Source organism: Phalacrocorax carbo, chromosome 3 (genome assembly GCF_963921805.1).
Source record: "Phalacrocorax carbo chromosome 3, bPhaCar2.1, whole genome shotgun sequence".
Taxonomy (NCBI): domain Eukaryota; kingdom Metazoa; phylum Chordata; class Aves; order Suliformes; family Phalacrocoracidae; genus Phalacrocorax; species Phalacrocorax carbo.
In genome coordinates, this window is record NC_087515.1 from 108734771 (window position 1) to 108760098 (window position 25328).

Genomic DNA, 25328 nt, shown 5'->3' on the forward strand with positions numbered 1-25328 from the left:
GGGATGTCATCACCATGTACCAGTACTTAAGGGGTAGCTACAAAGAAGACGGAGGTTCCCTTTTTACAAGGAGCCACATGGAGAGGACAAGGGGGAATGGACACAAATTGCTCTTGGGGAGATTCCGATTGGATATGAGAGAAAAAATTTTCACAGTGAGGCAGTCACCATTGGAATAATCTCCCCAGGGAAGTGGTTGACTCGGCCGTGTTGGACACCTTCAAGAGTCATCTGGACAGGGTGCTGGGCCAACTTGTCTAGACTGTGCTCTTCCTAGAAAGGTTGGACTAGATGATCCCTGAGGTCCCTTCCAACCTGTGATTCTGTGATTCATTCTTGATTATATAAGACTTTATATGAAGACATAAAACACATTTGGGCTGTCACATGTTAACATTAATGAGAATTTTTGGAAAAATTTGAGATACATAGTCCTGACATGTTTACTTATTACCCATTTGTGAATCAGTAGCATTTACTCTGGGTTCATTAGAGTTAATAGCAAAGTTTGTAAAAATTGAATTAAAATAAACTATGGTTAAAATGTATTCTAGATACAAGTTTTGCATGCAAACTGGTAGACAGTTACCTATCATATGCATTAAGTATTGCTTATTTTTAATCTACAGAGGTTTATCATGTTAAACAGAAGTCAAACAAATGTTAAAGAACTCCTTACCAATATTTGAGTAATTAATACCTTTAAAATACTTTTGTGTTGTAAAACTAGTAATGGCAGGACTCTGTCTATGACAGTATCAACCTGAAACTTGTTTTGTCAAGTGTAAGGAGTGCAAATTCTGCTCATGGGGTTATGCATGGAATTTGGCCTTGTAATATTGTTCTCACTCCATTAAAAACATGCTGCTCAGGGAAAGTTTTTCACAGTTAAAGAACATAATCTCAGACCCAAAGCCAGCTAAAGATGGTGGGAGGTTTTCCGTTGACTTAAAAGGACTTTGGATCAGGTCTCAAGAAAGACTTAGAACCATTGAAACTCTATTTCTGTAAATGGGAGTGTTGAGGATTAAACCTTAGCTGGCTTAAAAAAATAAAGAAAAAGATTTCTTAAAAATACTGTTCTTTCAGGTGCTTCACAGTGAAGTCACAACAGGTGTACTGGGTGTTATGCAAAAACAAGGCCCTTACCCCTCCTCCATTCTGCCTATGCCTATGGAACATACTTACGCTTTCCTGACAGATGTTTCTTGATTAGTGCATCAGAGGAAAACAAATCACCACCTACAATGGTTCCTGGAGAAGCCTTGAGAAGAAATCCATAATCTATATTTTTTTAATTATTCAGTTCTTTTCATATCTATTTTTATGATTTCCCTGGGTTTTTTTTTCATAATTTATAACTCTTATTCACAGGGAACAAAACCAGTGTTTTATCTCTGCAGTGTCCAGCTTACCCAAGATTTATAGCTTTTAATTAAAACTTATTTGTGAAATACACAGAAGTTAAAATAGTAGGTACTGAATTCACTCCTTTTTAAATAATAACCCTGGTATTTAAAAGAAAAATAAGCAAATATTTTTAAGAAATAACCAAGATGTTTTTTCATTTTTATGTATATTGTCTGATATCATGTTTAACTCATGGCTGAATTATAGATTCGGATCATATAATCAAAAAGTAAATTATAAATTGTGTACCTATTAAACTCTGAATCCAGCATTCAGTAGACTGCATTCAACACAGGGCCATTTTAGTTCTTTCAGCTATCATCAGTTTATACAAGCAAACAAAAACTCTGTAACCCCGTAGTTTTACAGGCAAAATGAGTAAGTGTGATTTTCTACTAAGTCTGCTTTAACATGCTTTTTGTGTGAGTTATGTGTTCAAGAAAAGTGCCAGACTGACTGGCCTGGAAAAAATAGTTCGCTACTTGTAAAAAAAAAAAAAATAGAAAAAAGAAAAGAAAGAAAAGAGAAAAGAAAAGAAAAGAAAAGAAAAGAAAAGAAAAGAAAAGAAAAGAAAAGAAAAGAAAAGAAAAGAAAAGAAAAGAAAAGAAAAGAAAAGAAAAGAAAAGAAAAGAAAAGAAAAGAAAAGAAAAGAAAAGAAAAGAAAAGAAAAGAAAAGAAAAGAAAAGAAAAGAAAAGAAAAGAAAAGAAAAGAAAAGAAAAGAAAAGAAAAGAAAAGAAAAGAAAAGAAAAGAAAAGAAAAGAAAAGAAAAGAAAAGAAAAGAAAAGAAAAAAGAAAAGAGAAAAGAAAAGAAAAGAAAAGAAAAGAAAAGAAAAGAAAAGAAAAGAAAAGAAAAGAAAAGAAAAGAAAAGAAAAGAAAAGAAAAGAAAAGAAAAGAAAAGAAAAGAAAAGAAAAGAAAAGAAAAAAGAAAAGAGAAAAGAAAAGAAAAGAAAAGAAAAGGACTATGGCTTTGTTTTTATATAAAATGTGTCTGCATGATTTGATTCCTTTCCTACTTAATACAGAAGAAAAGTGCTCCAGTACCTAATCTCTTTTGAATAAATTATATTTATAGCTCTTTTAAGCTGATCGTAATGATGTTCCCATTAATTTTCAGTCCAAAAATTTAGAAACTAGATTTTGTTCATCTCCATGTTGTGTTAACTCTGAAGCCTGAAGATGGCAGTTTAAATATCACTCCAATCAACTACTTTACAGCCATCATTTTAATGAAACTATGTAAATAGTAGAATTCTGGAAACTGCATCTTAAATACAATTTATTTAGATTTAATTTTTTCAAGGGTCTGTCTTTTTTTCCTTTTTACCATTGTCCAAAAAATAATAGGTAGTAGTAGTAATGTGCTTATACTGCAGTCCTCCTCTGCCTCTTTTTTATTACAGAAAACAGATACAGCTGGAGCTGAGTGCAGCATAAGCACAGCCAAGCATACAAAAATAATTAATGATGCCCAGTATTACAATACTCCTCAAAATCTAAGGTTGTTTCACACAGTGTACACCAAATGAGCCCATGCTGAAAGAGCACGATGTCGTTAGCTGTAGAAGGAGAGAAACCAGCAGACTTCGAAGCAGTGGAAGTTCTGTGTGTGTTAGGGTAGAAGAGCAGTTTTTACATGCAGATGAGCAAATGTAAATTCCACTTACTGGGAATACAAAAAATATTGTAAAAGAAGATTATGATGAGGTGTTTATGAGGGATATGGGATATTTTGGAGATATAAAACATTGATATAGATACTACAGTGCTGCAAAAAATGTGTGCCACATAAAGTCCCAATAGCACTGAGATAAAAATAAAGGGGTGAACTTAACTGCATGGCAAAATCAGATGTTACTGTGCAGATACAGACACCAAGTAATCGAGTTAGGAATTGGCCATTCTATTAAACCAAACAATGCAAGGAATTTTATAACTTCAAAAGATTTAAATAAGGCAATCAAACATGAATGCTAACCCAAGAGAGCAGCTGAGGGCATCTGCCCAGATCATCACTGTTGTATCTTAGCGTAACTCCACTGAAGGCAATGGAGCTATGCTAATTTACACCAACTGAGGATCCAGACAATCATATTTAGGACTTTGAGTGACAAAATTACTTTTATTTTGGGGTATAAATTAAAGGGTTTTGGCAAGTCTGACCAAACACAGAAAGTGCAAAACACTGCACTTTTAATTCCCCTTTTAGCAACTGTATAGTTTATGCAGCTTCCCATGGGGATTGCCTCAGCACTTGGGATATACCACAGCATCATGTTGCAGATCTTTGCGGATCTGGATGGAATGAGCAATTGGTTATGATCTGTTGATTTGAAGAAAAAATGATCAACATCACAATGGGAGTTTGCACAATAACCAAATTGTGCCAAAGAAAAGACCCTTGAATTGAATACGAGCAAATGCCAGGCTGAATGAGATTAATTATGTAGGACACATTCAATGACAAAGAAGTATGACCAAACCCAAGGAAGGCAGAGGCAACTGTACAGATGGAAAGACTCCAAGACAAGAAGGCCTTAGAGAGATTCATTGGGCATGTTAACATAACTAAGCAAAATCATTGATAATTAATGACAATTAAGTGCTCCTCTCAGAATAGCTGCTTAGGGACTGCACAGAATGGCACTGGAATGACTGGCAAGAGAAAAGTTTTTAAAATTAAAATGAACTGCCAAATAAAGATTCACAATAAAATATTTGGTGATTAGTGAAAAGCTCAGGAACTGAGAATCATATCTTCAAAACTGCCTAAGTTGTTATTGCAGACACTGAATTCCACTTTCAAAGTTAGGCATATAGCAGTTGCAGGCATATGGATGCCCAGCACTTACATTCCTTCTGAAAACAAAGTTTAAACTCTTGAGTCATCCAGGTTGTTTTGAAAAATTTACTCGAATTCAGTGAACGTTCGTCTGAATTGAGACTCTTTCGGGTGATAACTAAGTGGCAAATGGTTTTAAATACTGATTAAAATCCAAACAGCAAAAAAGTGCAGCTATCAATATCCTTCGTTTTAAATAAGTTCATAAAGAAAGAGGCATAAACTATTTGGGTATTTTAGATGCCACTATGCAAATGAAGCCTCTAATTTCAGAGCATTTCATGGTGCTGAAAACTTACTAAGGCCCTGATTCTGCAAGGTGCTTCATGCAAACAATTCTGTGCCTGCATGGAACATTTCACAGCATCAGAGGTACTGATATGCAGATGGCTTTTAAGGAGCTTTTTAGAGAGTACATGCTTTTAAGACTACCTCTCAGAAATGAAAACAATGATGAAGGGTCTTATGCAAACAGAACTCAAGTATTTTCCATTTTGGAGACAAAAGTTGACAAACTTAAGTGAGAAAAATGGAATGACTCAACCTTACCAGAGTCTGAATGAGTTATTCTAACAGAAAAAAAGCCCAGCCACTTTCATATGTAAAACTTATTGCGACTACAGTGATGAGGTTGCTGCAGATGATGGGTTTCTATACAAAGGACATTATCATAACACCACACAACATGAGGTTGGAAATGCTAGGTATAACCTACAGTGCCCATTTGAGTATTGAGAAGTGCAGGAACAGAGCCCAAGGTGTTCTGTTCTGGCCAGGCATGCATGCTGCCATCAAAGATAAGGTATCCAAGTGGAAATCTGCAATAAATACAGGAAACAAAAATGCAAAAAAAACCCACTGAAACCACATGAGATTCCTAATTTCACTTGGCCCAAGGATCTAGTTGAGCAAAATGGGAAAGATTATTCCTTATAGGTGAACTAATATTGGGGATCTATGTTCCTTAGTTTTGTTTTTAATAATTTAACAGACTTGCACACTAACTTGCAATTTAATAACACATTTAAAAATGCAGCTTGTTTTTCCATAACATTGCAGATAAGTTAATAAAACACTCTTGTTTACAAATGACTCACGCCAGTAATTTTTAACATTACTCCAAATATATCACATCTGGTCCTTGCAATCACATTTTCTATGTAAAAGTTAGCTAAAACACCAAGGAACTTAAAAAAGTATCTGCAGATTTGAAGGATAGACACTTAGCATCAAAGGAGTATTCCATTATAACACAAGATTACTTACTAGGCTCAACAACCTCAGTATTCAAGAAAAAAATGTAATGACAACCTCTATTAATTTCCCATGGAGAAAAAAAAAAAAGGAGGACAAAAACAACAGGGGTAAAAACGTGATAATAAGAATGGAAACGGTTATCCTCTTCCAACAAAGAGTAATTTTCTAAAAGAAAAATGAGTGAAGACTACAGTCTTACTGAGTCATAGTTTTACTGGGTCATAGTCTTACTGAGTTCTTATAGGAGGACAGATGTAATCTCAGCAGGAAAAGGGAAGGGAAGGGAAGGGATGGGAAGGGATCAGAAGGCAAGGCAAGGGATAATACTCCTCTGCAGATGAAGTAACAAATGTACACCCAGGCACTGAATATCAGAAACACTCCAAGTGGCAAACACAGGATGTAGGTGGAGAAATCACTTCAGCAGCTAAAGAGATCTCTGCAGAAATAACTGGTTTAGGTGCAAAAAGTGACTGTTTATTGGGAGAGCTATCAAGGTATCTGGTTACCTGTCTAAAGAGGGGAATGTTTCTGTGGGGTTTTACCAGTATATCCTATTAATTATTATTATTAATTTTATTATTAATTTTAACTATTAATTATTATTTTTTTGTTTCTACATTTTAATTTTGTATTTGCACAAGGCTTATTTTTTGCAAGATCACTAAAGTGAGGAAGAAAATATTACTTTTTTCCAGTAATATTTTATTTTATATATTCATCAGAATAAATACAACAGAAGCTGCTCCATTTCTGGGAGGATATCCCTTCTTCCCAGTTACTAGCTCTTGCTGAGCAAATTGCAGTAAAATTACACCAATAAAAAGTGAATATTAGAGATAATACTAACATGTAAGAGTTTCTCTATAAGTCTGAGCAAAGGATATCCTTTCTGTCCAGAAAAAAATCTATACTGGATGGAGCTGATCTTCCTAGAAGAGTTGTGGTTAACAGGGAAAGCTTCAGAGAAGCTCACCTTTCCACCTGAACTGAATGGAAGACACTACTAGGATGATAAATCTGGGAATAGCGATACAAGGATAGAAGGAAGATAAGAATAGAAGAGGACCACCAAGAATATGGAAAATAGGGCAGAGTGACATGGAAAGAAGGAGGAGGCACAGAAATGCCAACTCTTACTTCATTGTGGAAAATGTACAAAAATAGACCGAGCTCCTCACTTTGTGTTAAGAAGACATGTGGAAAAGAAAAGCTCTCAGGCGTCATTGTTGAGAGGGAAATGAGACTGTACTTCTACTAGTAAATGCCATATGGGAATACCAAAACATGTCCACCGCAGAAAACAATGACATGCAAAATCTACGTAGAGACAAAGGGCATATTACAACAGTATCAGGTAAGTATCTAAACTTGTAGGCACCTGGTTGAATTGCAAATCTTTCTGAGGTTCAGATTCTTTAATATAAACACTAACAGGATTTTCTGGCATAAAACTGACCCAAGGAACAAGGGTAAATGCTGACAATTTGATAACCAGTTCCATGGTAGACCAAGGTAATACTTAGTTACCTATGCCCTTTGAAAAAGTATGATTATTTTTACATCAAAGTAGCACTAAATAGAACTAACCTAGTTATTTTAGGGGAGTCTCTGGTACCCAGATTCTCTAGTTCCCACAAATAGAAATGTTCTCAGTCAGTATTCTGCATTTTGGCTGGGACAGATATACTCATGATCAAAATGTGCCCTTTTGAAAACAATAACTAATTTTAGGGGATTTAAAATTTTATTTTGAATAAGATTAAAAGTGCTTCAAAATGTTGCTTTTTTATAGCATTTACAATTCTATAATGGGATTACAGTTTTGAAGTAACTGTAACCATTAGAAAAACCTCCTATGATAAGGAGTAAATAAGGAAAACTGATAAGGAAAAGCCCCTGGGTAAGATTAAACTGGATTTAACTTATGAATATTCTAATACTGGTAGCTGTCACTGGGTGGGCTGTTAATTGCTTTCCCATCATAGTTAAGTTTACTTATCAATAAGTCCCTAGGTCCTTTAAAAATTAGTTGCTTTTCACAAGTAATATAACCCAAGCCTTAATGCTGGAAAAGCTTGGATTCTCGCCAGATATTCATTTCTTCAGAGACCCTTAAAGCTGTTGACCTCTTTTTTTGCCAGCAGCAGTAACTCAGAATTAAAGCTGAAGAAATCCTTCTGTTGTTTGGAGATCATTGACCAGGCTGTGTAACTGCTTCGGTCTGCTGATAAACTATGCACAAAAACTCTCATGTTTCCACTTGGGCTTTAGGTGAAAGTGGAGAAATGCACAATCTGCATGGTAAACCTGGGCAAGAAGCCTTACAGAAGAGGTACATGGGTGGTAAGGAATAATTAAGCCAACCCTGGAACAATTTAATTGAAAGCGGCAACATTATTATTCTGGGAGCCAGAAAATGTGGGTGATGGAATTTATGGAGCCTCAGCTAACCAAAAGGCAATACAACGAGCATAACTGTTAAGCAAAATAAACTTTTTTCTATCCTTTTCAGATTCTTATATTATTTTGATTATGAATATTATCTGAACTATATTATTCATTAATATTATTTTAAGTGTCTGCTATTTTTTATTTTAGTTGGGGCTTAAAAAGAATCACTGTGTTAACAAAATTGCAGTTAGGAAGCTGCATTGTACATAACTTGTGTGTGTTACGCAACGCACAGAAGGAGATCATGGATTGGTAAAATGTGATATAACGGCTTTACCATACATATGCAATATTTGCTACATAAGCTATGCATGGCAAAGCCATAGATGTTTGAAATCTTTCCAAACTATGCAGTCCAGAAATACAGTCCCTCTGCTGCACTATGAATTCTTCTACCACACTATCAATTGTTCTCTATACCCCACACGTTAGAAAAGTATTTTCCAGAAAGTTTACAGAGGTTGAAGACTTTATGGAAGACTGGAAACATCTACACTGAAAACTGGAACAAGGAATAAAAGATGAAGAAGAAATGGGAACAGTACAGATTGGTAGGGACAGGACAGAAGGGATCTCAGGTTGGGATATAGGCAAAAAATGTGTATATGTTTCTCTCTACAGCCTGGGGCAGGAGCCAAGGTTACTGACTCTCACTATTCTTCCACTGCCAGCAAATATGAATGAAAAACACCAGCAACGTTCCCCACCTCTTCCTGGTGCCAGTCCAGGCAGAGCATTATACCTTTTACTGCTGTTTGCTACCATAGTAGTTCAGGTGATCTATGTAGCGGATATCAAAAGGTCCCATGGTGGCTAATGGCCTGACAGAGAGCCAGGAGAATCCCACGTTATGGAATTTCTGCTCCTTTTCAGCTTGCTCTTTTTAAAAGCAAGGAAATTATACCCCCAAACCTCACGCACAGAAATATAGCAGATGCAAACAAAGTACTTCACAGTTTAAGAAATTCCAAAGTCAAAATCACTTATGTAGCTGTGGTTTAGCTGTTTTGTGCATACGCATTATCATATACATGATCACAACTCCTTCTATCCTAGGCAGAGAACAAGAGCATAAATGAGAGCTGTGTGAAGGATGCTGCCATCCATAGGACTCCCACTTCCCTGCTTTCGAATACATGAGAGAAATGTGAAGATGCTTTATTTCTCTCTGTACTAACTTCAGCAGGATGGCTAAGAGGTAGAGAACGATAAATATATAAATGTGATGGAGGCAGGTGATGGGCTGATTAGACAAGGAGCTTGAGACAGGGAGCAATGTAGAAAAATGTTGAAGGAGAACAGGACAGAGTGAATGGACCAAGTGGAAGCTGGGACTGATCAGAGTTTTCAGGGAGGAGAAAAGATAGTCCCATTGCTGTTCTGGATCACTGGACTCTATCCTGCTTTTTCTGTAGAGCTTATCCCTTTTCACAGATGGTGAATCACTCATTGTGTAGACCGATGAATGGCCAGAGCTCCAAGCGAATTCTAGTTGAGCTTATACAGTTCTCTACAATGTGAAGAACTCTGACAAACTGAGTCCTAGAAGTCTCAAACTGAGCAATCAAAATTATATGCTTAAGTTTTCTGGCCTTAAAATGGGGATAATACCAACCCTAACTTACTTCAGTGTAGGTGAAAATAAATAAATTAATTAATAACCAAGATAAATTGATTAGGAATGCAATGCAATGGTAGTGACAAATATGTGAGTGAATTAGTAGTTATATCCTGAGAATACACTCTGAGAAAAGTGCAGTGAATAGCAGACAGGGCCTCATATGGGATAATGAGGAAAACAAGAAATTCATTAGTTGCTTATGCAGTGATTACTGTCTGCCCTGTGCAATGAATGACTTTGTTATCCTATGGAAAAATATGTGAAAAATCAGTAAATGAAGGATTGCTTTGTAATGAAAATGCAAGAGAGAACTGAATTAAGTTAGCCTGCTTAAAATTCTGGCATTTCTTCACTTTTGAATTAACTTAACAGAGTTTTTATGTGTTCAATAGGTGTTATGATAACTGCTAAATAAATAAATTATGCTAAATTCTAAGTAAATAATAGATGCTAATCCTAAAAATGTAACTTTAAATACGACTTAATCTTGTTTTCTTTGCTTAGGCAAAACTTGAAATCAGTAGAGAGAACGGCATGAGACAGGAGTGGAGTCTCAAGTTTAAGTGATTTTTTTTTCTTCTTGGTCTCAGTTAGGTAGGATTAACTGCAGATGCTTGAGAAAGGCAGAGGAGATAGGGTAATTCAGGAGTACTTTCCTAACACAAGTGGAAACTTTATAAAGGGTTAGACCAGCAAAGTATGTGCTTAAAATATTATTGCTGCCCCAAGAGTCTTGTCTGTGTTTATGTAATTGCATTTCCTCAAACATCTACCACTTGAGCCATCCCAACCCAAAATCCAGGTCCAAGTCTGAGTTTCTCTGGGGTCATGAGCCTTACTCTGCTTATACTTACATGTTTTCCCTGATCTCATTTACAACCCTTCCGCTTGCATATCACATAGCCTTCTAGCAGCAGATACCAGCATGACCTGAACTGATAGTTTCAAAATGTTATTTCTGATTGTAATTTAAATTGTAATTTTCGTACCTATTGTTTGCATCTAGTGACTAGATTAGCTAAGACTAGTGAGCAATCTTACTTCAGCAGCTTTCCCATGCTTGCTTTCTTATCTTTCCCATGCTTTACATCAAGGTTTGGTTTTTTCATCAAGGTATGTACTGAACTCAAGAGATGCTATTTAAGGCATTCATATATGGAAAAGACAGAATACTGCTTAGCCTGGCAGCATAAGCTATCCATTCATACTTTCCCTACCGAATTTTTCCTTGTTACTTGTGAACACCTTTCCATGTTAACCAAAGTACCAACTCAGGAGTACCACTATCTTATAGCACTAAGAAATGCTATAGTTCTTCCACATACAGAGTTGCAGTCGAGCATACAGTGCGGAAAGACAGACCAAAGCGAAGTCTCATGATTCTCTAACTTTCATTGCTCATAATTGTCACTCCAAAGAACTGAAAGGAATTGTGAAGAATGCATTCTAAGTAGGGGAATGACTCGGGAAACACTAAAAAACATAGTCAAATGAGAAAATGCATTAAGCTGATAACGGTGATACCAACCTGGGGGAAAATTATGCATGCATTCGGGATAAACAAATTGTTTTCTCTTCCCTTCAGTCTGTGCCTGAGAAATTACAGCACTTTACTGGTTGTGTACTCAGAAGTATTTCATCAGTCTAATCGCATGAGAATTTTCTGTTCTAACTAGCCAACTCAAGCGTTCAGAAAAAAAATTGAATAGGAATTGAAACATTTAGATGAAATTAGAGAAGTTCTGATTTCTGTCCATCCCTATCACCTAAAGAATACACAAAAGGAAATACTACATCAACAGACTTATGTGTAGAGCTAGCCTGTATGGAATTTCTAGTAATTTCAGCACGTGTTCCAAGCAGGATCGGCCCCTTCTGCAGCAGCTCTCCAGACAGTGTTTCTAATTTCTGATACAACTATACACATTTCCCAGTCAAATAAATATTTATAAATAAAATATTTGTTCTTTATATCTTACTTGAGTTCTTGTGAGCTTGTGGCCAGCATACTTCGAATGCTTTTATCAGCCAAGGGACAGCCAGATAAACTGTAAGACATGGCAGGACATACAAGTAAGTTAATCTTCTTATTAACTGAATGCTCCCAAACAAACACAACATAAAAATTAAAAAGTAAAATTTTGTAATGCAGAAAAGCGATGGGGCAAGTGCTGTAATATTGAATTTTGTAATATAGTTAACCCTCTGAATATATTTAGGTATCAACATTACTTCCAAAATTACATACTGTAAATGTTCTTTTTTGTTTGTTTGTTTCTCTACGAACTAGTAGAATGTAACAAAAAATATTTGAGATTCCTGGGTTAACTACTTAAATGCTTAAGAATACTTTGGAAATTTTAGTAATCTATTTAAAAATAAAAGACGTTTATACAACACACAAATTAGCATGCTTTTAAGATCAACATATATTACTCAAAGGGTTAACACATAGTTCAACGTTTTACTTTGACAGCATTGTTGAGGTAAGCTGAAAACAATAAATTGAAAAGACAGAATCCACCATGAAAAAAATGAAGTCACACCTTCTATGTGAGGCGTAATTACCAGTCACATGACCACTCCCATCACACCCTGGTGTTGGACATCTGCCACCAAACAAAAACAAAAACAGCCAAAATAGTAAGTATGTTTAAAAAAAACTTTTAAAAGTTTCATTGTTTCCAGTTTAGCTGCAATGACTGCAAGGGGTTTTAAGCATCCTAATCGAAAAGCTGCAAAATGAACAGGTTTAAATGAAAATGGCGTCTCAATACAATATAGCATCTTTAAGAACAAGCAAATACACGTTAGCTTATCACTTTACTTAACTGGCAGTTTGAAACATTTATATGCTGCAAATGTTGCATGCTCATACTGCAAGGCGTATATGTACTCGTTTGTTTAAAAAAAGACAAAGAGAGAAAAGGTTAAAAGGAGAAAAATAATTTCACCTCACATTATGCTTACGTTATTAAATCCTTTTTGCTCTCTTTGCATTGAGGGTATTTGGGTTTAGGGCTTGGGATTGTAACTTCACCAGGATACCTTCTTTCTTCCAGCGCCTCTTGGAAAGGATCCAAATCTTCTGGCTACAGGCAAATATATAAACATTAGTTTCAGCTAGGTGAGGTTATGACTTACAAAAAATGATACAAAGCAGAGTCATCAGACATTATCTCTTTTTTTATCCTATACTGCCAGACAAAATTATGAAATTATTTTATATTCCTTCACTTATTAAATGTTTAATAATACTGGGATATTTCCATGAAGACTTCACAATATGTGGAAAATATGGGTTATTTAATTAGAAGAGAAAAAAAAGGGAAAAACACAGCTTTTCCTATAGCTGTCATATTATTTTCCTTTAAAAGGATCAGTATTTTTTTCTAAAGTCATCACAAAACAGAGGCAAGGGAAAAAATGATTACTAAATAATCTTATGCATCAAAAACCCTTCTTAAATAACATTTTAACTGCTTAGAACATCTCAAAGATGAAACAGGAGTCATCTCAACATCTACACACAGGATCTCAATCTGGGGCAAACCTCAATGGATCTGTCTGGCAAAATATACCTATATAATTTATAATTAACTTTACTGATGCATTCAGAAATTCAAAATCATCTATTTCAGGAATGAAGTGGACAAATGCATTGATTTAGTGATTCCTGCAGATGGTGCTATGAACACCACAGTCAAAGCAGGGAATTCTGCTTACTCTGGGAAAAAAATGCTATACTGTATGTTTTACCTCACGTTTCCTTGATAGTGACAGATTTCCTCCTAACTGCAGTGAAATTAATAGCAAAACTGTAATTAACACCAGAGCTAGAATGCATTTAGTATATCTAGTGAAAATGCCACTTTGCTATATGTTTAAGTTACTGAAAATAGTCTCATGTTTTAATTAAAATTGGCAAGAGATGTGCTACACACAAATGATTAGCCTAATTTTCTGTTATAAATCAAGAAAAAACAGAAAACAATCTCTGGAATTCTCCAAACTGCTAAACTGAGTTGAGCACAGCATTGTAAACCACACAGCAGATAAGGTTGAAACCTGACAAACAAAAGCAGTGACATTAAAACTTGTCAGCAGACCTCTTCAGTGTCCTGGCTGTTCTACGTTTTGAAAAGTAAAATAAATCCACTAACATACTTCCTTCATTTGCCTCTTATGTTTAAAGGGTTTTGCTGTTGCCTTGGTATTATGAATTGAAAAGTAATACTTATTTCTGATATTCCTTCTTTGTATTCTTGAAACAAAGTATTTCATTAATACAGGCCCTTTCACACCCAGAGCTATCAGGGGTGTATAAGTAATCTAGAGGAAGATTAGCTTAGATAGTTGAAAGCTTGCATTATACTCCACTGCTTTTGTTTAAATTGATTTCTAAGTAATACATGTTTTCAAATGCTCAGCACATCATTTATGGTTTTCAAATTCAGAATATCTTGTCTTGAGAGCTGATTATCCCAGTATTGCACAGTTATGTCAACTTGCTTATACAGAGTAACGTAATCTGGATACAGTGAAACATCTTTACTGCAGAAAATATTTGTTAGCAAGATGATGCTGTTGGAAAACATGATTCATGTTTATGGTTCAGATGTTGTCTTATGGAACGTAGTCACAGATCAGATGTGTGCCAGAATGATACAGTCCTAAACATCAACCAGCAGAAAGTCCTTTTTGTAGAAGACCACCATTTTTATCATGTATTAATTTTGTTTCCTCTTTCCCTCCAAATTTCAGAAATTCAATGAATTACCAAAATTAGACTGCAACAAGAACTAATAGATGAAAAAGACATACATTAATCTCTTTGGAATCATCTTCATCTATCCTACTGGGCTTCATTTTAGTGTAGTCCACTGGCAAGTCCCAGCAGTCACCCTCATTCAGTTGGTAACACCGGTTGTTCATCACAGCTTGCCGTTGCGGGGACATTGGCTCCAGTGGAGTCAAAATGGTACAGCAACCATCTCGCTGCCTCTGCTTGTTCATGCTCAGATCCAACGTCCCATTTTCATCGACTTCCATATCAGGATTCTGTCAAAATAAAGAAAAAAATATTGTTAATTCAGCTTCACACTAGCAAACTGTTACCTCTGTGTTCTTCAATCTGATTGCCTAGCAGAATGCTAAAACGCTTTTCCATTCCTGTATAGATTGTAAGCATTGAGCCCCCTCCCACACATAGCATGATGCTGTTACACAACATTAATGCTGTTAAAGTGGATCTCTTCCTGAATGGCTAATGTCATGTTTGGGGAAAGAGGGGAGAGTCTTCATTATCCCTCCTGCCACCTGGCACACAGGTGCAAAATTTGGAATGAAGAGGAGAAATCTCTGAGGGTGTTTTCTGGTCATTGTCTTTATGTTCTCGTTTTACTTTGTGAGAGGTGAGTATCTATGAGTTAACATCTGCATAATTCTTGTCTCCAGTCCTGACACCTGTCTGGGTGATTAGAGTAAGAAAAACCAGATAGCATCAAATAATCTGTGTTTCTTTGTTTAGTTACCATTAACAGCTTGAAAAGATAATGTCAGTAAATTAAACAGGAAGGTAGGGTACCAAAACAAGTCCTTTTCAGCACCACTGGCAGATGAGAAAATGCATTCCAATTTCATGGTTCCTTCCCTGCAGTTGCAAATATATTAACATTTCATATACCTATATTTATAATCAATAAATTTAGCTAGTGGAATAGTTGCAAAAATAGTTGTGCCAATTTCTGTGATGGCTGAAGAACTGTGAAAAATAGGGTGAATATGGGCTCTCACTTCTTTTATAGAAACAAACAAGGGTTGTCTATTATATTAGGTGAGGAGAAAGAAGATATCTTGAAACAAAGACAAATTTTAAAAAACTAAAGGCATACGGAAATAAAAATGCTCACAGAGAATCCCTCATCTTTTTGAAAATGAAACCCTCCGAAAGAAATTTGGTTTCAAAACTAATGTGAATGCGACTGACTCCTCGTATGTCTGGTGACTTTCTCTCCTCTGGAGTAAAAACAGAGCTGCAGAAAAGCACTGTGAATGCAAATCTCTCTTTCTGAATTATTGCCTTTTGCCAAAGCATATATCTAATTGCTGCTATCCTGCTAATTTAATTTAGAAAAATACTTGTTTATCTTCTTAGATTCATTCCTTCAGTCTCAATGTAGGGTGACACATTAGGAAAGAGGCGCCTTCTCATTTTGCCACAGGAGATTTTTAGCATTTTATTCCAACCTTTTCCATCGTGTTGGCATAGAGTACAACTGTATTTATTTACATGCCAGAAAGAGATTTCCTTCTTGAACAGTATTAAATAAATTAATGTAAAAAAGCAGCAATTGAAAACAAAGTCACCAGTCATTCTGGCTTAGATCATGATTATTACTAATACCTACTGCTACAGGTTTAGGTTGTTATGAATGATCAAGGCGATTTGCACAATGAAGGGAAGAAAACCTTTGTCTATATGTAGAAGAACAGAACATGTCTGCCAGCTCAAAAGCTCTTCTATAAGCACAATAAAAATGTTTCCTCTGCACTGCATCTGTCTACTTAGCCATCTAGTGGTCTCCTATAGGTAATACTTACTGTTTGCTGGTGCATGTTACACTCATTTCTTAACAGCTATCAGAGTCAAAACTTAATGTTTATAATGAAAAACAACCTTTGGCTAAATCTTTAATAAATGTTAATAGAGCACTCTTCTTCTTAAAATATAAAGCTTAACAACAAAAGTTATTTGTACCTGTGTAGCCGTTTCATAACATACTGAGGCTCTGTGAACGTACAGGGCATTAGTGATCCTACACTACTGTTAAGCACATTTGAAGTCACCTGTACTGGAGGATTTGTTAATTTCAAATGTATTATGCAGTGACTTAAGAACTGTGATATCGCAGACAGGCAAGAAATTATAACATACAAGTTGCATAGATTTTGTCATACTAGATCTTACAACCTTAGGTCCCATCTGTGACTTTTTAATCAAAATACATTGTTAAATCTTAATCCTTTCAGAAAATGTATAAATCAGACTGTGTTTAGCAAAAGAAAAAAAATCAGTAGTGCAATTAATACCACCTAAGCAACCCAAACATCTTATAATTATAGATCTCACTTGTAAGAGACAAATTAAAAAAAGGAGTACATGCTATCAGTATCATCAGTTTATATACTGATCGGGCTTTCCTGCAATACTTGTGAGCAATCTGCATTTTTATTTTTCCTCCCTGCTTTAGCAGAGCCACCAGATTACGTTAATTTTGAGGAAAAGGAAGGAAAAAAAAAAGCAAGATGTACTAAAGCTATTCTTCTATCTATCAGGGCCACAGAGCAAGTGCAGTAAAGAGAAATCTTCATCAACAAACAGAATTGCTAATTTTTACCCTCGCACAGAGATCCTGAGGCTTAGTGGAGAGGTTCTGAGGCATCTCCCTGCAGCGAGTGGAGAGATTCAGTATAGCAGTAGCAGCCATGTGCGCTGCCTCCATGTCATGAGTATAGTCAAAGCTGCTCTTGCTGCAGGTACTGCTGGCACTGCTGCCTCCACCACAACTCATATTGCTGCTGCTGCTAGGGGCATAACTGCTTGTTGTGCTGCTGGTTGGACTTGAATTCTTACAGTAGCGTTTAGCTGTGGGAAGAAATATGACAAGGATGACTCAAACGAACAAGCATTCTGCATAAGTGAAGAGAAAAACAAACTGCTGGAGGTGAAATTTGTAATGAACAACAGTAACCGATGGAAAAAAAAAAATGCCGGCAGTAAGAATGATGGCTGTATTTCTTGATTTCTGTCTGTGACTCTTATATGCTACATGTGTGAGTTTGTATGAAATAACCTCCTGCAACAATCTGCATGATGTGATCATGAATCACTCTGACAAACAGGCTGGATTTAGAAAACAATAAAAACACAGAAACACTGCTTTTACCCTACATACATAGTCAGACAGAAGGTAGGATCTGCTCAGCTCATTCATTTTTATTAATGAGGGGCAATGTAACACTACAGGATCTTTTCATATTTACATGAGCAAACTGTTAATTTAAGGCCTAGACTCCCCAGGGCTGCTGGAGATAAGCCCATGGTAAGGCTGACAGGCTTGGTCTCTGGGCCACAGTGTTACCCATATGTCCTCAAACACCCCATGCTTCCTAAAAGCTTTCTTCTTCCTACATCACAGGCAAATATTATGACACTGGCCATCAGAAAGGAGAGGAGCATGACGGAAGAAGAAAGGTGGTAGCCACATGTGAGTTTTGCCATGGCTTGCACAAAGGCAGAAGCAGTGGCTGTATAAATGGAGACAGCTATAAATGAAAAGTCCCCATCTTAAAACAAGCCGAGCACCTACAACTCTTCATAAAAACAAGAAGGAGAAAAACCACCCCTTCCTCCTCATGCTGAGGACAGCGGCACTCAGCTGTTCTCTGACCACCAGAAGGCGTGAGCGGTCACAGAAGAGTTAAGGCACTGATAAACCTCGTGTCCAGCCTATCTAAATGCAATGCAGCGTTGTTGCTGCTTTTAAGAAATGCTCCTTGCAGCCAAAAGTATTATAGTAATAATGCAAACCAGCCCTATTAGCCCACTTATTTCTCCAAACTTCTTCCCAAATAAACTGTTTTAGAAGTGTTTATATAAAGTGCAAGAAAGTGTCAGCTCCTCTCCTAAATCTGCAAGTTTATGTATTTTCATACAAAAAATGAAAGTCAAGGTCAGAGGATACATACATGCATATCACAGTGACTACTTCCCCTTAAGATGGAAATGTATACTGCAGAGATCATACCATATAGCACAGTACAACAATAACCAACTAGCATGCTGATTAGAGAGCTACACAAAAAAGGTCAGGCCCTAGCTAGAGCTCTTCCGTGATGGGCTCCATTTAAATGCCAGACTCTTCAGGTGTATTTGTCTATGCAGACATACATATAATAATCTGCTCCCATGAGCACAGCCCATTTGTGAACCACAGGCTGCTTTCGTAGGCAGGCAGGGTTCAAAAGAAGATTCTGAAAGCAAAAGATCTTATGTCATCCTCCTTTCTCTAAAAAACTGAAAAAAATCATGGCGTTATTTTTACTGTAAAGGAAATAGTGTTTCACTTAATTCATAACAGATGGAGTTTTCTCAGGAAAGCCACATAATGCACAGGGTGTGATTTTTTTAACTGAAGTGAATGCTAAGCATTCATCACATTTCTTTGTTTTGAACACATAGTAGCACTACTCTAGCAGGGTATCCACTAATAATAAACCTGTGAACTATTTCTCAAGAGTTTCAATATTAATATAGTAGTCAGTGGTGGTCATTAAAAATTCAGCATTTATCCATTGTTACTTTGTAACGGTATCCACGACACACAAGAATTTTCCTATACTTAAGGAAGGAAATAATTGAATAATTCAGTTTCTACTGTTTTAACACAGCAAGCACCCCGTACCACTGAACTTGTCGAATTATAGATATCTTTCAAAATTTATATGAACAAATAAGACTTCTGTCACTTGCAAAAAATGTTAGCCTTGTTATAGCAGGTCACATTTAGACAGACAAAAGAGAGATACTACATAGGAAATTATATATATGAGAATGTGTGCTAAAGAAAGGGAGGGAAAGAGGCAGCTTTATACATAGGACTAACCATCAGAAACTCACGCAGGCTCTGATATGGGCTCCTCTGTGGCCTTGGTCAAACTATATTATCCCTCGAATTAATTTTCCCTATAAATAGAAAGTTGCTTCTAAAATTTAGTTGTGTTGTGATTCACTTGCAAAACACTTTGAAGATGTAAAGTGCTAGAAGCATGTTACACAATTATTAGCTTTTAGATTAACAATATTTTACGCAAAACTCACTTAGAAACGGCCATGGTCATTTTAACTTTACTGTAGCTGTACATTTTAAGATGAGTCACATAACCCAGACTGTTCAGTTCACATTAGCTTTTCAGGAGAAACAAATATCACCACTTTACAATGAACTAAATCAAGTAGATCTCTAAGGAAAGGAAAGATGCATTGTTCCAATAGCAGATAATACACACTTGCTATGTTGCCCAACTCTGTGGCACCAGGTTGTGGAAACTCCGCAGTCACCCCTATGCTTCATGATGCAGAGTGAAACCAAATGTGGAGTACAGCCTTCCCATTAAATAACAGACACGGGTCTGACCAGCTGCATACCCACATCGTCCTCCTGTCAGACATGCCTGGGGGCTGATTTCGAAGAACATCTCTTTGTACAGGCTCCTCTCGCTAATTAATAATGGAGGTGTGGGAGAGATACCAACAACATAAAGGTCCAAACTAGATATTTGGAGTGGAATTAAATTCTGCCCAGGCACCCTCATCCCCAGTATTGCCTAAACACTGAATATGTTACATAAATTAATTATGGTTTCAACACTTTTTCTGACTTGCACAATAAGAGATTCATCTCACCTGACTTCAGATACCTGACCTAGTCATTACAGGCTTCCTCTACAGGCAGTGGAAAAAAATAGGAACTTTCAGCCTGACCAGTTTTAAATATGTACTGCAAGAGAAGATGAATTGCATCAGAGAAGTGTCTATCTTTATCCTTGAATCTGAAAGGGGTGACAAGCTCAGATGTAGGTGTTGGCATTATGTAAGTCTAGAGGGGGTCACAAGTACCACACTCCTAACATTTTCTCAGTGTTTTGATGGAAGGACCCAGTCCTACTGGTGGGATGAGAGGAGGTCCTGCCATCACCTGAGCAACTGAAAGGGTTGCTGTCTCCTCTGCCTGCTGTGTCCGGTTGTTCTTATCTCTGCTGCTGTAAAGCATAAGCCCAACATCCAATACACTACGAAACTGGTTTCAAAGGAAAAACAAGCCCACAAACACAAGATTTCTCAGGAATTATCAGAGCATCCTACCCCACAATACAAAGTATCAATTTTCTGTTTCTACTAAAGCTTACTGGAAAAAAATCAAGAAAACAATCCAAAGGAGCTACTTATGCTCATGTCACTCACAACCATACATTTATTGAACATATAATCCCTTTCTCTGATGATGAAAATACAGTGCTAGCTTACAATTAAAAAAGGATTGAGACATGAAATTATTGATTTTTCAGATCCCTAGACTATTTGTCTCATATTATATATTCGGAAAAACTAAAGTGCTGTTTACCTGCAAGGTCCCCCAAAACCTTGGGCTTACTTTCAAGTTTTTCAGGATGGCTTTTCAGAACTAAATCTGCTTTTAAATAAATTTGTTTGCTGATATACATAACAGGTGTGCACTCTGTACTTCTATAATGGCTTTAGTAGCAATAATTAATAATTTTTTTACACACAAATATGAAATCACCTAAAATACTGCAAAGCTCTTGAGGAAAAGCGCCTCTTTTAAGAGAAGAGCTTCTTCCTGAAATCTCTTTATATTCAGTTATTATTTACAATAACTGTCAGCAAAATCCTTGTCCCTTTGAAAGTGAGTGCCAAAACTTTGACTGATTTCAGTATGCCCAGGATTTCACTTCATTGTTCTATGAATTTAGCGGATTTTCCTGAGGAACTTCAAAACCCTTTGCCAGTTTAAGCCAAATATGATGGAATGCTTATGGAATACTGACGAGATGTGAATCCTAAAGGTTTCATGAAAATCACTAATACAGTATGAAGAAAAACTCAAATTAGGTCCCATCTCTGGGATCATGTTGGCATGTCTGTCTGGCCAAACAACACACACATCACTTGGGACCAGGTACAGCATGTGCTGCCTCCTGCAGAGCCAGGGGTATGGAACACATCTATAAGGAATTAGCCTTCGTTTGGCAAACAACCTGCTCCAGCTACAATGGGCTTCAGCTGTTCTGAGTACACACAAACCACGTATACTTGCTGTGCCAGCATGAATCACATGTATACAGCGTCCCTCAGTCCCCTCTCGCTCATATTATTGAGCAGTGAAGGGACCTAGTCGCAGTCTTATCTCCAAGTGAAATTCCTATTTATATCAAAGGAAGATGAGCGTGCACAAAGACAGTGACCTATATCACCCTAGCCTTTCATTATTTAAGGCCACTGTTAAACTTGTGTTTAATATTACATGTATTTTCAAGTTCTGGTCACTTGGGGTGGGGGGGGGAGAAGTGGAGTTTGTAATTATTTGCTGAAAAAGGGTCTAAAATGAGAAAGATATGTATCAGTTTCTTAAGCATCGGTAATTTGATCTGAAAATACACATGATCACAGGATCCCCAGCAATACTTTGATTTCTTCCTTTCTACAAGAGTAGACACAGCATATACACAACAGTTATTATCTCATTTACGTTATATTAGTATAACTATGGTTTACCTATTGGCTTACTAACCACAGTTGGAGTTAGTGTTTACCTTTAAGCCCTTGTCCTCATACAGGCAAACAAGACAAGTGTATGAGAGAAGAAAAAAGGGCACTTCTACTCAAATATACGTTGCCTTTCAGAACCCTTCTCCTTTTGCTGTATGCAAGAATATGCCTGTTGATTCTATGAGAAACCAAAATATCCAAAATAACAGAAATATGAAGGCAAAATCTGTAGCAATTTTCCTTTTCTCCACTTACCTACTTTTGAATGTCAGAGTCTGTGTTCAGGCAACAACATAAATTATTCTATCTAGTATATTTATTTCTGTTTTCTTACACAAAAATATGACACCTGCCTGAAATTTCCTATGGTAGTCAGTGAGTAGTATCAAATATTTTTACCAAAAAATAAACTGCTATCATTCAAAAAAAAAAAAAAAAAGGAAAAGATAAGGAACAGTTTGGGTTTCATATATGTATATACACACACACATAGTATATATAAACATATCATTGTGTTGCTCTGACAAATTCCTGATGTCCTCAAAAATCTTAGTCCAAATCCGCATTCTTTATCCTGCAGTTCATTTTTCTCCCCTAGTAAAAATCCTCTTTCCTGACAGACCCCATCCACTGTCTTCTCCTGAACTGAAGCCACTTTCAGCCTACTCCTAAACATGTTACTTATGGTAGGTTTTCCAGAGAATTCAACAGGTGTATTCATGAGGACAAAATTAGCAGAAATGCCTCATTAATAAGTAGCAGTAATTTCTGAAGTGCAATGAGATCCAGGTTTTCTGCTTCCACATCCCCACAGAGCAAGTATGTTATCTTTACGGGTTACCTGAGCTACTGTACGGAAGCGAGAATCTTAATGCAACCCTTGAGGCCAGGTCTCCCAGATGGCAACAAAAGGACTAGCTTACTGTTACTTAGCTTTTATTGCGATCTCAACACATCTTAGGAGCTTAACCGCTGGAGATGTCCTTTTGCCAGTGCATCAATCCTGAAGCAAGCACTGTATAAAACAACGCTTTTAAAAAAGGCCTTTAAAATAACTTACACATGACAGCATTCCTCATAATACTATATGAACATGAAAACATGTCTTATTTGATTGATGTTTACATATACAACAACATGATTAACTGCAAACTTGTCTCTCATGTATAAGAGTGTGCACCTCCTACCATCATATCCTTTGGGGGATATATCCCTGGATTGCACCTTGGGAGCTATGGCTCTCTTGCCATAGGCATGGTTGTCATAACTGTTATATTCAAACGTAGTCTTAGAGTATTTCTCTAGTTCCTTGGCCAAGTTGGAGCGGGGTGTGGTGGTGGGGACATTGTTTCTGTAGCCATACTGAGGGATCTCCAATTGCTTAACAAAGCACATGGGCCTAGAAATTAAAGATATGTAAAGTTTGTTAGATGCAGTTCAGTTTACTGTGTCTGTGCATAATTTATAGTTCAGATTAGAAAATCTTAGTTATTTCTTGTACTCAAGAGACAGCAATATATTATTGCATTTGCTTAGTTTGGTTATTTTCAGCAGACAAACAATATATATTTCTTGAACAAAGCCTAGACAAAATTATTTCTAATACCACTAAATGTACCCTGTAGCTAAAAGTATTTTAAAATTCTGTTTTAAAATACTTCAGGGTTTCCCTTTCCCCATGTAATTGCATCACATAGCGAACATTTTTCTTTGGGGAGGTGAATTAAAGAGGGGCAAGCAGACTGACAGAAGAAGTTTGGACAAATTCCTTTAAATGTCAAAAAGAAAAAATAGCACTGGAAGGTCTACTTAATTAATGGAGTTTCCTCTGAATCTCTTTCAAGAGAGTTGTATGCTGTTTTCCTGTATGCTTTCCAAAGGAGGTAGTCCTGTTTCATCCCTCAATATACAAATCCATGCTCATCTCAAGAAATACACAGAAGAGTCCCACAATCTCTGTTGATTTTGAGCTGCTGCCTCGCAGATCCTGCTCACCCGCAAATGCGAGGTTCTTGCAGGACCTGCAATTCCTGATACACAGATACACACCTCAAGGAAGGTCCTGTGAATGAATACAGAATAAAACTGTATCAGCTAAATTTCTCTCTTATTTAGGATCAGCAAGGATAGTCAGGAGAAGCCCTGACTGATCTCATTCAGCCGTTGGAGAAACTTGTGAGTTCTCAGTGAAAGAATGCTGTAGTGAACTCCTCTGCTGTCTCACTGTCTTCTGCATGTGGACACAGAAGTCGTCACCTCTCAAAGCACGTAAATGAAGGTCAGAGCCTGCAAACCTTACCTATATAAGAAAGCGTTATATGACTGGGTCACAGGGAGCAAGTGCTATACAGTGCTGCATGTCTACCTACTGCATTTAGCAGGAGGTAAAGATGATGAACAGCACACCTGAGGTGCTTCTGCTGGAATCAAGAATCATATGACCACATCTTTTTTATTTTTCTTTTCTCTCTTTTTTTTTTTTCTTTACTGCATTTATAACCAGAGGAAATGGAAGGAACATTCATAGGAACATAAATTCAGTCAAGACCAGAAGTATCATCACGCTGACTGACAAAATGGAATGTGATAAATAGTAAGAAGTAGGTTTTGAATATTATGCTTTTCTGAATGAATTCATATTCATAGAATTTAGTCAGGATATTTATGTAAAGATCACCCAAGAAATCATATTAGTCATACTATTCCCTTTGATTTATGTATGCTTATTCCTTTAGATACTTCTTTCTCACAAAATACAGTGGGCTCATTTATACAATGAGCTGATATGAATAATATTTTGATCCTGTCTCAAGATAATCTATATTTAGCTAAAAAAAATGGAACTCAGATCCTGTACATTCAATGCAAATCCAAAATTTCTGTGGAACAGAAGTTCTATGAATTTTATTTCTTTTTAAGTAAGGAATTTTAAATGCAGGTGGGATGGGAACTGGGATGAAGACAAATATTAAAGAGTTACTCTTAGAACATCTCTGTCTGCCCATCAGTTGCCTGCATGCAAATATTATAAGTTGCTCCCAAGTTCTTCATCTTAAATACTTCAATGACTTAAAGGTAAGAAGGAAGCAGGAGACAAGATGAAAACATTATTTGGGTTGTCTATAAAACCTGAAACACAGGGCAGACTCACAAGCAAAGTTAAGATTGCAGCGCAACTTCCTAGAGAGTTTTCCAGCAAACCGGATGCTGCTTTTGAGCAGTTGCCTTCTTCGTCTGGCATCTGACTTCAGTGCTTCCCGCTAATGAGCAGTGGGAAAAGCCAGTGGATTTTTGATCTGTCTTTTCCCATCAAGTGAGAAATTGTGTTATTCCCTCAAAGGGTGGTTTTTATTAATAGGTTTTGAAGAACCCTTCTCTAAGAAAACCATCTGG

General features: G+C 36.6%; 1 protein-coding gene across 4 annotated transcripts in view; it reads right to left on the reverse strand.

Annotated features, from left to right (window-relative positions):
* The window catches only part of MYT1L (myelin transcription factor 1 like), a 237359-nt gene that overhangs the window by 46500 nt on the left and 165531 nt on the right, over positions 1–25328 (reverse strand). For 2 of the 4 annotated variants that reach the window (XM_064447978.1, XM_064447977.1), the window contains exons 10-15: positions 23123–23334; positions 16984–17231; positions 14408–14644; positions 12554–12675; positions 12130–12192; positions 11563–11631 (exon numbers count right to left, since the gene is read on the reverse strand). In XM_064447978.1, coding sequence (XP_064304048.1) covers positions 11563–11631; positions 12130–12192; positions 12554–12675; positions 14408–14644; positions 16984–17231; positions 23123–23334 — 951 coding nt within the window. The remainder of the gene's footprint in view (positions 1–11562; positions 11632–12129; positions 12193–12553; positions 12676–14407; positions 14645–16983; positions 17232–23122; positions 23335–25328) is intronic. The other 2 variants (XM_064447981.1, XM_064447979.1) reach the window with 1 other exon arrangement.